Source organism: Xyrauchen texanus, chromosome 1 (assembly GCF_025860055.1).
Source record: "Xyrauchen texanus isolate HMW12.3.18 chromosome 1, RBS_HiC_50CHRs, whole genome shotgun sequence".
Classification (NCBI taxonomy): domain Eukaryota; kingdom Metazoa; phylum Chordata; class Actinopteri; order Cypriniformes; family Catostomidae; genus Xyrauchen; species Xyrauchen texanus.
In genome coordinates this window covers 28,199,691-28,218,221 of record NC_068276.1, presented here as the reverse complement: position 1 = coordinate 28,218,221, position 18,531 = coordinate 28,199,691, and the positions used below count along the sequence as shown (strand labels likewise).

The 18,531-nt window shown below is 41.2% G+C and overlaps 1 protein-coding gene across 1 annotated transcript in view; it reads right to left on the bottom strand.

Annotated features, from left to right (window-relative positions):
• Positions 1–18,531, bottom strand: part of LOC127646933 (protein ENTREP2-like) — a 205,060-nt gene that overhangs the window by 21,533 nt on the left and 164,996 nt on the right. The window contains exon 4 of the mRNA XM_052130920.1: positions 11,183–11,314. Coding sequence (XP_051986880.1) covers positions 11,183–11,314 — 132 coding nt within the window. The remainder of the gene's footprint in view (positions 1–11,182; positions 11,315–18,531) is intronic.

Here is an 18,531-nt window from a genome sequence, read left to right as displayed (position 1 = left end):
CAGAGCGATTCTGTTTCTGTGTGTTTCACAAACCCTGTCAAAACTTTCTTTCCTCTGTTAGAAGTTAGAATCAGTTAGGCAGTGTGCAGTGAACGTTGTTCTCTTTTCTCTTCTGTTTAGAAAATATTATATATATATATTTCTAAAAAAGAAAGAAAAAAAGAGAGAATGACTGAAAGCCGCAAACGGTGCGTGTTCCCCTCTTCTCGCTCTATAGCCGAAGACGACACACATCAGTTTTTGCTGTTTGTTTGGGGGTAAGAGCACGCTGCTCTCGCGTTGCAGCAGGGCGGGTGCGAGCACTGCGATTTGCTTTAACAGGCAGAGTGCGTCGTGCTCGCCTCGCTTGCTTCCGGGAGTCAGCAATCACGGAAAAAAAAAAAAAAGATCGTTCGTGGGGCTCTTGCATGGATTTGGCTGAGGAGCAAGAGACGGGTTGTTCCCTTTCTCTCACTTTCTCCCCAAACCCAGCTGGTCCTTCACATGATCTCGAAGCGCGTTCCGACGCTTCTTCGGATCATGAGGTGGACTGCGATTCTCTTCCTGCCTCCGAGCTTTCCATCCGCGATAGAAAATCTACGAAGGAATTGCTCGATGTTGTTACTCGTGCGGTTGCCAGATTGGTCTGGCCACGCGAAAAAGAGACCCCCAAACGCTCCAAATTAGGGGATAGATTTTATCTTCCAGTCGAAGAAAGGGAACGCCTCATGGGTCCCTTCCCTTATTTGATAACCTCCATGAAGAGCTTTTTCGCTCATAGAGAACCCCTATAAAAAAAAATTATATATATATATTTTCTTCCCATGTTCACATACCCTCGACGTCATTATATTTGACTATCGTGGGTGCTGAGGCACGGGGGTATTCAGTGATGCCGCCGGTCGAAGAGACGCTTGTGGGCTATCTCTCGCCGGGATCGGCATCATCACTTAAGAAGCCCTCTCTCCCCTCAAAGCCTTGTAGGACAACCTCCACTTTAATGGGAAGGGCTTATCAAGCAGCAGGTCAGGCTGGTGCTGCTCTGCACACTATGCTGTTTTACAGACGTACCAGGCTGACCTCCTGGATGACCTGAGTGTGGGTTCTGTGCTTGACGAGCAAGCCTCAGACCCGCCTCGGTCCTGACTGAAGGGAGGCTCAAAAGCAAAGCGTGGCAAGTCGTGCTCCTCCTCCCAGGGATTGGGGACAGTCTCGCCGCCCTTGCCAGCCCCCGAAGCAAGACCTCAGGACAATAAATTCTAGTAAGAGAAAACCCTGATGGTCTTGCACCTAGATTAGGGGGTAGCTCCCTTCGGGACGGGGCGCGTGCTTCACTTCACCCCTCCCGGTACCCCCTCGAAGCCCCTCCATTCCCGCCACCTCTTGGTGTTTTGGGTTGCAGAGGCTTCCGTCAAAATTGGGTGTTTTCGCTGTTCCTGCATTTTATTCAGGACGCGAAACACTCGACAACCCCTCAACAGGAAGTGTTAAAATATAATACCCATCTCAGAGATCCTGGCAGCGTGGAAATGTCTGCCGGCTATATTCTTTTCTGTGGGTCTTATAAGGGCATCAGGATTTAATTCACTCGCCGCTTTTCCGTGTTTCAACGGCGTGTTCTCACTACCGTGAACCGGATTTCTTTTTATGTAAAAATAAAAAAACTCAATCTCCTGGTTAAAGGGGCCATGGTATGTGTTCCCCTTCCAGAGAGAGAGTTAGGTTATTACTCTAAATACTTCCCGTTTCCCATGGAGGGTGAGGGGTGGCGTCTGGCTTAGATCTTAAAGCTTGAACTACCCGTGGGTGTTCAAGTCCAAGATGATGCCTGTCAAGACGGTCGTGTCTCAAGCCCAACAACTCGTTTGGCAGGTCACCATCAATCTTATGATGCAGTTCTATACTTCATTTAGAAGTTATGCCACAACATGGAAAGTTCCTGAGGTTCACTTCCGGGGGCGAAGTCTTCCAGGGTCAGGTTCTTTCACTCAGCCTAGACCTTTTTACCCGCACATTCACAATGCATGATGTAGCGCTGGCTCCTTGTGACTCCGGGGCATCTGCATTCTGAATTATGTAGACGACTGGCTGATCCTAGCGCAGTTCCAGGAACTGGCAGTTCAGCACAGGGACATCGTCTTAGCTCATCTGTTTCTCTGTGGTTGAGGCTCAACGCCAAGAAAAGCGTCCTCTCTCCCACTCAGAACACTGTCTATCGGGGCATCGTATGGAGTTCAATCACAATGCGGGCACAACTGTCTCCCGATAGATTGAGTCCATTCAGATCACCCTGAGCAAAGTCAGGCTAGGTCAAGGTTGCACTGTTATCAGTATCAACGATTTCCAGGTCTCAGGGCGACCGTGTCCACGGTGATCCCTCTGGACCTTCTGCTCATGAGACCGTTTTTGTTGTGGCCAAAAGCCAGGGGATTTCTTCCAAGGGCCAAAACCCCTAGGCTAAAAAGGGTTACGCACCTCAGGCTTCGTTCCCTTTCTATGTGGTTCAGACCCCGGTTTTCTGCCTTGGGTCCCACTCTAGGTGCGTCTTGTTGTCGCAGACTGCTAACGACAGACGCCTCCCTGACGGGCGGGGTAGCGGCCTTAAGTGTTCGTCCAGCTTAAGGGGATAGGAGGGTCGTCAGCTCAGTTGTCACAGTCACTGTCTCGGGTTGATGGCTGTATTTCTGGCCCTGAAATACCTCCTCCTGAGGCTGCCATATCTTGGTGCGGGTGGGCAATACAGCGGTAGCCTCTTACATAAATCATCAAGGAGACCCACGTTCTTGTCAGCTGTATTTCTGACATGTCGGATTCTCCTTAGGGCCCAGGGTAAGCTCCTGTCACTCAGGTCAGTTATATCCCTGGATGCCCGTATACGGGAGCAGATTTACGGTCCAGAAAGAAAATACCAACGGGGGAGTTAAGAACTCCACCCTAAGGTAGTAGTTGCCCAGAGTTCGCCAGCAAGGGTTTTTGCCTCTTACTGATAGCACCGTGCTGGCCGAACAGGGCTTGGTTCTCGGAGCTAATCTCTTCCCGCGACGGCTCGCCTTGGGCGATTCCGAACAGGAAGGATCTTCTATCTCAGGCACAGGGCAATATTTCATCCCTGCCCCGAATTCTGGAATCTTTCATATTTGGCCCCTAAGGGTACCAACTGAGGGACACAGGGCTTTCTCCTGAGGTTATCGACACCTTTTTAAATGCCGGGCTTTTTCCACTTGGAACAAGTTTGGGTGAGATCTTAGGGCAGAAGAGGACCTCTTCGCCTCTATGAATAGTGCAATGTCTCCTCTACTTCTCCCTGAAATCACCCAGCCCCCTTGGGTCTGGACGTTAAGACACATACATGACCCAGAATGCGTCTGTATGCATTTCTTTCCCCCGTTTCTCTGCTCCCTGGAGTCTTGGCGATGTTCACCAGCAAGAGTCTTGCCTCCTATTAATGGCGCTGCGCTGGCCGAACAGGATATGTTTCTCTGAGCTAATTCCTCTCCTCGACGGCTCGCCTTGGGCGATTCCAAACAGGGAGGACCTTCTCATCCTTGGCCCGAATTGTGAAACCTTTCATGTCTGTCCCCTAAGGGTACCAAATGAGGTTCACAGGGTTTTCTCTTGAGATTATCGAGACCATTTCAAGTGCTAGGGCTCCCTCCACTTGGTACTGAACTTGGTAGATTTTACAGGGCAGAAGAGGACGTCTTCGCCTCTGTTGATAGCGCAATGTCTCCTCTACTTCTCCCCGAGTTGCCCAGTCCCCCCCCCCTCGGGAGGGGCTGATCGTAGTAACGCATACATAGCACAAATGCGCCTGCATGCGTTTCCTTCTACTAAAGTTCTTATTACAGAACCAGCTTACTGCCAGTTTGCTTCAGTTCTGGATTCTCTGTAGAAAGAACTGTCAGCTGGCACTTGCCTCGCCACTGCCAGGTTCTATGTGGCCACTGCGGTTTGCCACGGCTTGGTGGGCAGGGTGCCCTCAAAGAGGCATCCTCATTATTGCCCGGACTTACGAGGCGCGCGGTCAAGCTTCGCCAGTAGGTTTTAGGGCGCACTCTACCAGAGGGCTCTCCTCCTTGGCTAGAGGTCTCCCTCTGCAGCAAGTTTGTGATGCGGCAGGTTGCCCTCTCCGCACACATTCATTAGATTTTTATAGTTTGGATGTTTTGCCACTCCGGGCTCTTATGCCCTTGAGTCGACATCTCAGCTCATGCCTGCACAAGTTTGTGATGTGGCAGGCTGGTCCTCTCCGCTCACATTCATCAGTTTTTATGACAAGTTTGTGTTGCGATAGGGTTCTCTTCGCACACATTCATCGAACTTTATGGGTTAGATGCTTTGCTACTCCGGGCTCTTATGCCCTTGAGTCGACATCTCAGCTCATGCCTGAACAAGTTTGTGATGTGGCAGGCTGGTCCTCTCCGCACACATTCATCAAAATTGAATGGTTTAGATGTTTATGCTACTCTGGGCTCTTATGCCCTTGAGTCGACATCTCAAGCTCATGTCTTAGACCTCTCGCGTATTTGTGAGTACACTGCACAACCGTAGGGGTCCGGACAGCCCCAAGTGCGGCGGCGTGGGTATTGCGTTCCCCTGCACTGCTTTGCCGCACTGGGATGTCCCAGGACTGCTCTTCAAAAAGAAGTATCTGACGACACCTGGTGACGTATCCATTTATAGCCTGGCCACAGGTGCATCTAATGATTACATCAGCCGAGGCTATAAATTCTGGTCAATGTTCATTGACTTGTTACACACACTATTTCAGCTCGGTTCACAGCTAGAGTTGTTCCCCGTAGCGCTTAGCAGCACAGCATCTCGTTCCACTTTTTTCAGGGAACAAGGTTTACACATGTAACCCGAGACGTTTTTTATACTGTGCATCATTTTTCAAGTTTTTATGTTTCCTTATTATGTGATATTATGTGATTCTGGCTGAGAGCAGCTGCGGCAGAGTGTTTACAACTGCGTCTGTCAGATAATTGTAGGGCAACTCTGCAAGTGACCTGTAATGCTGGCACTTGTGTGTCAATGTCAATGACAAAAAGGAGATATGAATCATACTGAATGACAAGCACAAAATATCAGCCAAATTACCATTGTCATTCAAATTGGATTGAAAAGTGTGAGGTGTAGTACGATTTTTTCAATGGGATCTGATCTTTTCTGTTTTTATTTTATGACCATTATTAAATGTATTAATGTTACCATTCATTAAATTTATTAAATACATTGTATAAAATGTAATTCTTGTGTGCAATGTTTTTTTTTTTTTTAAACAATCAGAAGGTAATTTGGAAATGGTTGTTTGTTGATGGTCAGATTAGTTAGATGTAATTTATTATCACAAATTATTTACATCATACATATACATATTAAAACATTTTTTATAAAATGTTGCCCTAAATTTGAGTTCAATTGAAGTTCAATTTTAAAATCTGAACAGATTAAAAAATGCAAAGTTTCACACCTACTATGTAAATTGCTACAGAACAAACTGGGCATCACAGTCCAAATGACTTAGAATCAAATTTGACACATATGTCAAGTTGATCCGAACACAACAAACATGAGCATAAACACACCTCCTCCAATTAACTCTTGTCTTTGACATAGTAGAGGCAGAAATTCTTCTGCAAAACCTCAATTAACTTTTCCTCCATTGCAGAGCTCTGCTTTGAGTGCTTTGTGTTCAAAATCTTGATTTCTTGACATTCGAGACCCCTCGATGTTTTTCATTGGTTGGTCAACATATGACTTCAGATTTTATATACAGAACATCTTGCACTAATATATATATATATATATATATATATATATATATATATATATATATATATATATATATATACAGTATATAGTCGGTATATATCTATAGTCCGTTCTAAGCAGACGAGGACTATTGTGACAAATCAGGGCTAAAATCGATGTTAAAGTCGTTTAGTGTAATTCAGCCTTTAACCTTACACTCTGAAAATAAATAATCAATTTGGTTCCTAGAGCTAAAGGGTTATGGCATAGTGTTTTGGATTAACTGGCATCCAGTCACTGTGTTATGAATCAGACAAGGGCAGACGAGGAGAGAGGATCTAAATGCAGCATTTATTAGTGAAGGAGCAAAAGGTGAATAAGATAACTAAAAATAACTAAACAACACAGGGAACAAACAAAACATCCACAAGGGGATAACAAAATATAAACATGAGAGACATAGACGAAGGGCACGGCAGGAACACAGTCAAGGACAACATAACATACAACGAATGAACAAAAAACAGGGCTTAAATACACAGGGATGATGATTCAATTACAAACAGGTGAGAACAATGACACTGGCAGTGATGAGGGCAGGGGATTATGGGAAGTGTAGTTCGGGACAGGTGACAGGGGAGAAACACTGAGCAGACAACAGGGAATCGTGACATAACCCCCCCTCAAAGGAGCGGATTCCAGACGCTCCTAAAAAATAATTAAAAAACCCACAAACAACAAAACAAAATCATCCAAGGAGTGAAGGAAGCACAAGGGGCAAACAGGCAGTCCAAGGGGGGCACAAAGGGCAAACAGGCAGTCCAAGGGGGGAACAGAGGGCAAACAGGCAGTCCACGGGGGGCACAAAGGGCAAACAGGCAGTCCACGGTGGGCATAAGGGGCAAACAGGCAGTCCAAGGGGGCCACAAGACAGGGACTGGGTCAGGAGGCCTGGGAGGCAGCCACAGGACAGGGACTGAGTCAGGAGGACTGGGAGGTGGCCACAGGACAGGGACTGGGTCAGAAGGCCTGAGAGGCGGCCACAGGACAGGGACTGAGTCAGGAGGCCTGGGAGGTGGCCACAGGACAGGGACTGAGTCAGGAGGCCTGGGAGGTGGCCACAGGACAGGGACTGAGTCAGGAGGCCTGGGAGGTGGCCACAGGACAGGGACTGAGTCAGGAGGCCTGGGAGGTAGCCACAGGACAGGGACTGGGTCAGGAGGCCTGGGAGGTGGCCAAAGGACAGGGACTGGGTCAGGAGGCCTGGGAGGTGGCCATAGGGCCACAGCCATGGAGAAGCCATGGAAGATTCAGGTGGTGGAGCCATGGAGGGCGGAGCCATGGAAGACTCAGGTGGTAGAGCCATGGAAGGCTCAGGAGGCAGAGCCGTAGAAGGTTACGGAGACAGGGCCGTGGTAGGCGGAGTCATGGAGAACTCGGGGGGCAGAGCCGTGGAAGGCGGCGTCATGGAAGGCTCAGGAGGAGGAGCCGTGGGTGGCGAAGCCGTGGAAGGTTCTGAAGGCGGAGCAGTGGAAGGCTCAAGAGGCGGAGTCGTGGAAGGCTCGGGATGCGGAGCCGGAGCCATGGGAGGCGGAGCCGTGGAAGGCTCTGGAGGCGGAGCCCTGGGAGGCTCAAGAGGCGAAGCCGAGGGAGGTTCTGGAGGCAGAGCCCTGGAAGGCTCAAGAGGCGGAGCCCTGGGAGGCTCAAGAGGTGGACACATTGACTGTATGACGGGATCAAGCAGCACTTAATGGGATTATTGTAAAAGGTTGCTGCTTTATACCACAACCTGGGGTATGACCGTTCTCTGACCACAGCTGTAGGGTAATGCCACTCTAAATTGGGTAAATCAGTCTAAAAATAAAGTAACTGAGCAAGGTTGAACAATTTAGACAAAAATTCGAATTGCATTTATTTTGAAAAATATTGCGATTTGGTGTAATTCCTTTTAACCCAAATTAAACAATGTTTTTTCAATGATTTGTATAGTAAATTGTATTGGCTAAACATATGTGAAATTAAGCAAATGTGCAATTAAAGTGAATCTGGAGCTATTTTAATATAATGAGTTAGCACACCGCACCAAACTTGTAACACATTTGTCACTCAGTAGACCATAATTTGTGTGTATTGAGCACAGAAGCACTCTGAGACCACTAAAACACTATCATGAGCCTCTGATAATTGCACTGGTTTATATTGAAATTTCGATTTTATTTCAAATAATCATTCAGCCCTCTTACTAAGGGTACTATACAATTGGATGCTGATGTCATTAAGCTTTTGTTGTTGTTTCCTGTATTATTGTTCAATTATTTAGAGCAGCTAAATATTGTGCACAGTTGTGACAACCTAAAAAAGGCACGAAGAGTCACAAAGTTGAAGAAATGTCTTAAACTGCTCACAGTCTGCTGCATCACACTAGATAGCATTGACATGTCACTCGCTGTCATTATTGTGACAAACACCTCAGGGTATCAAGCCTCCTAATGAGCCCTTAAGGAAAATGAGTCCATCATTATGAAGCACACCACTGGGTTATAATGGCCCATGATCCTTACACAGAAGGAGCTGCATGGTGCGATATTCCATTGAGTCATAACATCAGTTTTAGTGAAAGTCTTTATAGCCATTTCAATTGACCTAACTGGCCACAAAACGACATAGAATCTACAGACATCAATAATGTCATAAAAATATATATGTCTCATTGATCCAGTGATGCCAGCTGAGTTGAGGTGCTGCATATATCATATTAACCATCAATAGTCACATATAAAGGGATTTGTCTCAGTCTTTCTGTGTAAAAATGAATGTAAGAGGCTAGCTGAGGGAATGCATTCATGTAGTTTCTGTTTACCTTTGATTCAGGCAGGAGATTGTACATTACCAGCAAATTTAGATCACAGTAAGGTAATGCTAATTTTATCGTAATTTACATTCTGAATATTTAATTAGGATTTTGAATAGCACACAATTCAACTGTATTTGGCCATAATATAATTATATATAATCGATGGCTCAAATACAAGCTGCATTGCTAATTTACTGCACAGCCTGCCTATGGAAGACCTTTTGTGTGTGTTAGTGTTAGTGTTTGAAATGATAAAAGCACGTATGCCAGTGAGGTCAAACAGAAACAATAGTCACTTCTGGCCTTTCAATTGAAATAATTTCACTACTGCCCAAGTGATTAAACACCACAGAGAACACAAATAATGTAATACATTATTAAAATCTAGCGTTTAGAAATGCTCATACATGATTTAGCTTTTTGACATGGTTGCATGTAGCATGTTAAGACAATGTAGCCAATGTTTACTTGATTTCTGAAGTTAAATTCTATTTTCTTTATTCATGATTTCATAAAGAGTGATGCGCGTTGAATGCCTTGTATGAACCAATTTGTGGAAGCCTTACATCACCCTTTTCAAAGCTGCCAAATATGCTAAGATCATGGATAGCGTGGGTGAATTGCTTAGACACCGGAAAAGGAACTAACGGCGGCCACTAACTGAAGATGCATAACTAATGATGACTGAGCCTCATCTGCATATTAGAGAGAGACACACAGAGCGATGTGAAGAGACGTGTCCAATAAGGCAGACATTATTAAGAATACCGTGTAATTCTTGCTCTGCTAAATGGTTCATGTGCTTGCTAAAAGTCAAATGAAAATTTTTGAAAATGGAAAAATCCCTGGAGGAGCTCGGCAAGTGTGTGTTGGAGCAGAATAAAAAAAATACCTATCTCCAGGCTAAAAGTGTGATAATTTGTAAATACATTCCTCAAAATACAATGCATTCCCCCAAATCTTTTGTGATCATAAACAATGTTCAAGCCAAACGGCAGAAAATGAGTACAAATCTTTATTGATTTCAAACTCTTATATTATATTAAAATCCCACAAAAAAGGAATGTTCTTGAGTAGTAAGATCATTATGTGACACAGCTTAATTTAAGAATGTATGCTACAATATTCGTCACACTTAGTTACCTATCATTTAGAAGGCACTTTCACTCAAGGTGACTTACAGTGGCATTCCTGAAGAGATGGTGCTCGTGGAGTGCTTACCTAAGGGTTAAGTGTTTGACTGAAGGCATAATGGCAGCAGAGCATGATTAAGGTCTCACAAGTTCATATAGTTCTAGGTCATTCCTATGTGGGACCTACCTTACAATTTTGTGCTACCGGCCCTGATTCTTAATCACCAAGCTTTAACCACTCAGTAACCACACCACTGCTATTATTCTATAGTGCAATCTATTAAATTCTGTTCAGACTGGTTACAACTCCTTAATTATGTACAGTATATATATACAGTATAGGAGGGCCTCTTAATTTTTAAGAAAAACAAAAAAATAGATAAATGTTATTAGACTGTTTTCCATAGTCCTACATTTGCTAATATCATTAAAGGATTACATATGATGAAGAAACGTATTTCTTTTTAAAAACATAAGACTTTCACACAAAACCTGTATGCTTCCTAATCTAATAAAAATGCAAAGACATTGTATATCATCAAAATGATCGAATAACAATAATTGGCAAGTGCTGCTAATTGTTCTCATTTACTTATCTAATATAATAATTAAACTAATATAATAATAAAAAAATAATAATAATCAGACAGATATTCTGACATGGTGTTTCAAACTAAATACCAAACATTTCTTCAAGATCAAATTGAGTTTATCTCACAGATACAAGAAGATTATGTTAACAACAAACACACACACACACACACACACACACACACACACACACACACACACACACACACACACACACACACACACACACACACACACACACACAGTCGTGTTTCCATGTTTTATGGGGACTTTCCATAGATATAATGGTTTTTATACTGTACAAACTTTATATTCTATCCCCTAAACCTAACCCTACCCCTAAACCTAACCCTCACAGAAAACTTTCTGCATTTTTACATTTTCAAAAAACATAATTTAATATGATTTATAAGCTGTTTTCCTCATGGGGACCAACAAAATGTCCCCACAAGGTCAAAAATTTCAGGTTTTACTATCCTTATGGGGACATTTGGTCCCCACAAAGTGATAAATACACGCTCACATGCACACACATTCACACACACACATGTTGGTCTACCTATCATTATGAGGACTTTCCATAGACATAATGACTTTTATACTGTATAAACTATAGATTCTATCCTCTAAACCTAACACAACCCCTAAACCTAACCCTCACAGAAAACCTTCTGCATTTTTACATTTTCAATAAAACATTGTTTAGTATGATTTTTAAGCAATTTGAATTATGGGGACACTAGAAATGTCCTCATAAATCACATTTATAGCATAATACCCTTGTAATTACTAATTTGTAACTTACAAAATTGTCCTCGTAAATCACAAAAACACGCACACATGCACACACACATGCACACACACTCAATACCTTAAGTCTGAGGCGTATGGTGTTGCAGTCCCTCAGCGGATTGAGTTTAAGAGTCTCTCCCAGATTATTACAGGTGGATCTCTGGTGCTCAAGCTCACAGCAGACACAAACTCCATCACTGTCAAATTTGATCTGCAGGAGAACAGACACAAAAAACCTTCAGCCTCATGCAATCAAATGTTATTCTCTGCATAAAAGGGGCAATACAGTATGTGAATGCACAATGTGAGTGTACTTAAATACAAATAGGTCAGACCAGGAACAACTGTAACACACTAAATTATGCCCATTACAAACAAGTTAAAGTGATAACACTAACTCCTGCTCCTGCACCTGCTCAACAGAGCATTTTGATTTGATTGTTTTTTAGGTATACATTTTTTTTTTTTTGTCAAATGTTTCCTCTTGTCTAATGTTTTGCAGCCTTTTGATTTATATATACACTCACCTAAAGGATTATTAGGAACACCATACTAATACTGTGTTTGACCCCCTTTCGCCTTCAGAACTGCCTTAATTCTACGTGGCATTGATTCAACAAGGTGCTGAAAGCATTCTTTAGAAATTTTGGCCCATATTGATAGGATAGCATCTTGCAGTTGATGGAGATTTGTGGGATGCACATCCAGGGCATGAAGCTCCCGTTCCACCACATCCCAAAGATGCTCTATTGGGTTGAGATCTGGTGACTGTGGGGGCCATTTTAGTACAGTGAACTCGTTGTCATGTTCAAGAAACCAATTTAAAATGATTCAAGCTTTGTGACATGGTGCATTATCCTGCTGGAAGTAGCCATCAGAGGATGGGTACATGGTGGCCATAAAGGGATGGACATGGTCAGAAACAATGCTCAGGTAGGCCGTGGCATTTAAACGATGCCCAATTGGCACTAAGGGGCCTAAAGTGTGCCAAGAAAACATCCCCCACACCATTACACCACCACCACCAGCCTGCACAGTGGTAACAAGGCATGATGGATCCATGTTCTCATTCTGTTTACGCCAAATTAAAAACATCCGCCTCAAGGTTGTGCATGTTGTGGCTTCACAAATGCTTTGCTGCATACCTCGGTTGTAACGAGTGGTTATTTCAGGCAAAGTTGCTCTTCTATCAGCTTGAATCAGTCGGCCCATTCTCCTCTGACCTCTAGCATCAACAAGGCATTTTCGCCCACAGGACTGCCGCATACTGGATGTTTTTCCCTTTTCACACCATTCTTTGTAAACCCTAGAAATGGTTGTGCGTGAAAATCCCAGTAACTGAGCAGATTGTGAAATACTCAGACCGGCCCGTCTGGCACCAACAACCATGCCACGCTCAAAATTGCTTAAATCACCTTTCTTTCCCATTCTGACATTCAGTTTGGAGTTCAGGAGATTGTCTTGACCAGGACCACACCCCTAAATGCATTGAAGCAACTGCCATGTGATTGGTTGATTAGATAATTGCATTAATGAGAAATTGAACAGGTGTTCCTAATAATCCTTTAGGTGAGTATAGTTTATTAATTGGATGACAGATGCTGACACTGAATGCTAGCAGGCAATGTTTTATTATGGCTTTGAAGTTCTGAGTAATTTTACCAAAATAAATTGAACTGAATGACTTGAGAATCTTTAAAATATGTAATGAGCATTATTTGTTATTCATTTAAGTAACTGTTTTTGACTCATCAGCTGATCGATGTTTTAACTGAATTAATTTCAAGTAACTATAATATAAATCCCACTTACATGATAACTAATAGTACCGTATGAAAAAGTAGACTATTCAGTAAATGTACTAATTATTGAAGCACAGTAAAATTATTCTATTAAGATGTGTTTAGACGGAATCTGTGCACACAAATTTGCAGCCTCTGTTTTTCACAGAAATCCCCACCCTTTACATGTTTGTTTATTATAATTTTTTGGGGGGGCTAATAAATAAAATTATAGTACTCTAAGGTTCATTTAACTATGTTTAAGTCCCTTCCACAATATTCAGCAGATCTGATTTTCCTTCCAAATCAGAGCAGAAAATGCCAAAAAAAAGCCTGCAAAATTCGTCTGGGCCTGCGATACACTGGCTTATATAATTCATCTTAATAAAAAAGTGTTAAGTCCATTCTCAATAAAAAAAAATATTCAGTCTTTCTCAGGTGAATATTTTACTTTTAGTTTTGACACATATGTGTGTTTCTTATCCCAAATTATGTCAGGTTGATTTCTACTTGTCTCTGAGCTGTGAAAATGTTCTCAAGAATGTTCTTCTATAACAATGCTACAATTGCTTCTCTCTCCAACACATATTTGTTGCTAAAAGGCCCAAAAAAATTTAAAGGAAGAGAAAATAATGATACTACATTGTAACAATGAAACACTTCTATATTCCTGAATTTCAGTAATAGTCTTTATACATGTCAGTCCAGAAAGATCTCAATAAAGCCCATACATGGTGGTCCAGCATAGCTAATAAACACTTTGTATTTTAGACTGAAACAGAGTCTCCATGTGACCCATATTGCACAGACGCAATGTGTGAACTTTGCAAGCAGGGGTTAATTGAATTGAGGAAACAACTTCATTAATATTTCAGTCATGGCAGGATATGAGTCTCTGAGGAGACATGCAGAGAGGAGAGATGTTTAATCCAACACGCTAATCCCTAAATCAGGTGGAGCAGAGACTGATGAAGACAGAAGTCTGTCTTGAGTCTGGTCAACTTGTGGACAAAGGGGAGGATAATCACCCAGCCAATGTATGTGTGTGTGCTCTTGATGGAGGGTACTTGAAGGCCGCATTAGCACAAGAGCACCAGGTGTGAAACTGCCTTTGGGTTCTCAGTGTCATGTTTCCATGACGACAGGAGGTTAAGACAGTGTTTAGTTTCTGTTAAATTGTATAATACATTATAAAGAAACACCATATTATTAATTCTTTACATGTAGTATCGCTGCGGGTACTGTGGATTAATGAAACTCCAAAAGCCTGGCAGCATCTAATAACCATTTGCTTTTGCTATCTGCAAATAATAAATAAATAAATAAAAAGCAATTGGATAGTTTCCTACTAATTTCACAGACCACTTTACATAATGTCATAATTTAACCTTCCCTTGATTACTTGAAGAGGGAGAGAGAGAGAGAGAGAAAAAAAAAATAAGAATCATGTACAGTATGTGATCATTTATATTTGAATTTGTGAATGTAAGATTTAATCTAAAGGAGATCAGTGAACTTTTCATGGAGGATAAGATCATTTGAAATCCCCTAAATATTTCATATTAATGACACATTCAATCCATTGAGCTCATGACACATACTGACGTGGGCTCAACTCTGCTGTGATGAATCATTAAAGTATGTTCAGGTTCAATTTCAAAGAGCCATCAACACTTGCAAAGTGCATTCATCTAGAAAACGTCTGATCATTTTTGATAAAGAAAGTTTTCATCTCATCATCAAAGTGTGTACTGACTGCCCAGTACATAAGATTTCGGTTTGGTCCATCAAAGACTCATCTAATCATCACAGAACTAAATGGACACTATTCAAACCACCGTTCAATTATTTTTTAGATTTTTGCACAGATTCGCTTATGGGTTTTCAACACTCACAGAGATTCAGAGATGGGTGTTATTATTTAAACTCAGCTCGGCAGCTGTCCTGCATTTACCGCAATACAGAAAGAAAAAGGTATCAAAAACAGATCTATGCATGTCTGATTTGAGGGTCTGACATTTTTCATGAAAGTGAATAATAATGGAGAATGTAGTTAAATGGGTGGAAAATGATAATGAAAATGAAAATGATGTTTAACATGGCAAATGGAAACTTTGTGTCATACAAGTTACAAGTGTCGTAAAAGTGAATTCCGTAATATTTGGCTTTTTGTTGTAATATCTAGCGGTGTAAATGGTCTGCACTTATATTGCGCCTTTTTAAACTTAGTAGTATTCAAAGCGCTTTACACTACATCTCATTCACACACCAATGATGGCAGAGCTGCCATGCAAAGAAGGCGCTAACCTGCCATTGGGAGCAACTTGGGGTTCAGTGTCTTGCCCATGGACACTTTGGCATGTGGAGTCATGTGGGCCGGGAATGAAACCGCCAACCCTGCGATTAGTGGACAACCCGCTCTACCACCTGAGCCACAGCCGCCACAGCTGTGTGTATATGCAGCATCATCAGGATTCCCACTCTTTTCACGGCACAATTTTCCAGGACATTTCCTGGACATTTTCTGTGCCCAACAAGTGTAATACAAGTGTAATACGTTTCTGTTTGTTTTTGATGGTAGATTATCACCTCCAGATAAGCAATTTGCTCCATGGCCCAGTGAGATTATTAATCCCGTAAAGCTGCAATTTAATTAAATAAATACATAGTCTGTATGTGTTGTGCACTTCAGAGTGCTTTCTGTCTGTCATCTCACAAACAAGAGCGTACATGATGATCATAATGAGGTTTTTTTCAATTTATGAGCGGCCGGCTCTACACATTCATATTGAAGTGTGCATCACTTACAGATTATTACCCCCTTTTTTGGAATGGCCAATTCCCAATGCGCTCTAAGTCTTCATGGTGGTGTATTGACTGTATTGGAGGACGGTTTATATATAATACATACGAAGTATTAAGGCTGAATCACCACACTACGAACTAGGGCAGCAACTAACGATTAATTGGATAATCAATTAATCTATCGATTATTAGAACAATTATTTGACTATTTGGTCGATTATTAAAAGGTTGTATTAAACGTGCTTACTAACAATAAATAGAACAAAATAATCTTTTAAAAATAACTCTAAATGACATTCACTGAATTAAAGCATAACACTATTCTTATTAAGTGTTTTTGTCTTGTTTTCCATTTAAAATTGTCAAAACATTATTTAAATATTCTCACAATTTATATGAGAAGCAACATGTAAGTTATTTAGACTTGCTTTAAGAGATTAATTTTAAATATAAATGTAGTTTGTATACAAGTGTATTTTTTCACTTGGTTATAATTCTGCGACATTTTAATATTATATTCATCATTCTCAGATTAAAAATGTTTTCTTCTGCAGAATAGCTGCTAAAGTAAATGTACATTGTTTTAAAGGAGATTTAGATATTTATATTGGAAAACAAACCAAAACAAATAATACATGTATATTGTTGCAGCGTATAATGTTGCGAAGACTTCCTCTCTCACCTTTCTGGTCACTTCAATCCATCTTTAACTCACAAAAAAACAAATTCACTCATATTAATAAAGCTGCGTATTCTTGATGATAAGAAATGCACAGTGACACATATGCTGTATTATGATACAATAAATCACAAGCCATCACGTTATAATCTAGTTGCATTAATTGTGCATGCTTGAGGGACGAGCATTCCCATGACGGAATGTGTATCAGCCGGATGCAGTTTCAATGTATCCCCCTTAGATCGGGACACTTCACGCAACTCATAGAAGAGGCGCTGACCACTGCCAGTTTTGGAGTTTGTAAATGACTTGTGTTTGTGGAATAAATCACTTCCAGAAAAAATCTGATATACACTGTTCCGTCTTTCCTTTGTTGTGCTCACACTTTTAGCACAAATTTCTCACTGAAAAGAGTTTTGCAAGCATGAGGGGGAAGGAGTGTCTACCTGCTTCTAGTAACCAATCAAATGAGGTTTTCTTGACCAGTTTACTCTGACCTGATTGGTTTAATAAGGTGACAGACAGATTCTTCTTCATATGGCTCAGCGTCGTTCCTCTGGGTATCCCTCCTCTCTTAAATATTAAAGTGAAATATTAATACATACACAATTTAATTGGCAAGGCATTTGATGAATAGATGTAATTAGCTGGAATCACAGAACTCATGCTGGAAAACAAATTAGCCATATAAAACAAAACTCTGTGAACAGATAGATTACTTATATCATTATTTTTTAGAATGAGTTCAATGATACCAGCAAGATCCATCCATCCCATCCATCCATCGATCCATCTATCCATCATCCATCCATTTCCCATTACAATGATAATTGAAAGAAATTAAAATATAATTAAAATAATGAACAGAAACAAGAAGAAACTTTTGAACAACAGATTGAGATTTATATCAATAATCAGTGTCTGCTCAACTTTACACTCTGAAGAACGATGCTGAGCCTTATGAAGAAGCTGTCTGTCATGTCATTAAACCAATCAGGTCAGAGTAAACTGGTCAACAAAAACCTAATTTGATTGGTTACTAGTAACAGGTAGACCCGCCTCTCCCCTCGCGCTTGCAAAACTCTTCAGTGAAAAAATCGTGCCAAAAGTGTGAGCGCAACAAAGGAAAGACGGAACAGTGAATATCAGATTTTTATGGAAATTATTTATGCCACAAACACAAGTCATTTACACGTGTGTAGCAGTTTAATTTATACATACAGACCGATTCTACGGGGTCAATTATAATTCTTTTCTATAACAGGGCATTTAGGCATTTTTCTAATTTTCCTTGACTGGAAAACTGCATTGTGTAACGATATGCAGAAATAAGAGGCAATGGAACTAAATGCAGGCTTTGTTTAATGGAAATGAAGAAGGTGGTACAATCATCGTGGAGCAATACAAAGAACTAAACATGTACATTTAACATTACATCTAAACATTCACACATAATAAGCACAAGAACAAGAACTGACCAAGAACAAAAGAACATGAGGGAAAATGTATACACAGACGACTGATGAGGGAACAGGGAACAGCTGAGGAAGATGGGGAACAGATGGATATGATGAGGGCAGTGCATCATGGGAATTGTTGTAAGGGGACAAACTACAACACAAGACATTAATGGAATCAAAATAAGAGTCCTTGTGAATAGAGGGGTGATGATTAAAAACGAAGGGACAGGAGTGAAGACAATGACGGTGTACACATTGCAAAATTCCAGAATGCGTGTAAAAATAGAAATTCACAGTGACAAGATGCCACTGTAGAAATGCGCTATTCACTATTCAGTCATGATTCATTTACTCTGAGAGTGAAAGCATCTGATTACAGAGGATTATTGAGATAAGGCCTGTAATATTTGGCTGGTCATGTGATCTCAACATAGCGGCGCTCATGAATGTACACCCAGCTCCATATGTAGAATAAAGCAACTTTTTCTCTAAGACTGAAATAACTATTAAGTCTTCATCTCATGTGAGTTACATATTTTTAAAAATACTTTCCTACTTTTATTATTTCTTTCTGTTTAGCAAGTTCAGCAACTATTAAACAAATTACTGAGTGCCTCGTTTAACTTCAGTTTGCACTTAGCAGGCTTCCACATTGTGACATAAAATTATGAAATGTTCTATGTAAAAAAAAAACTTCACCATC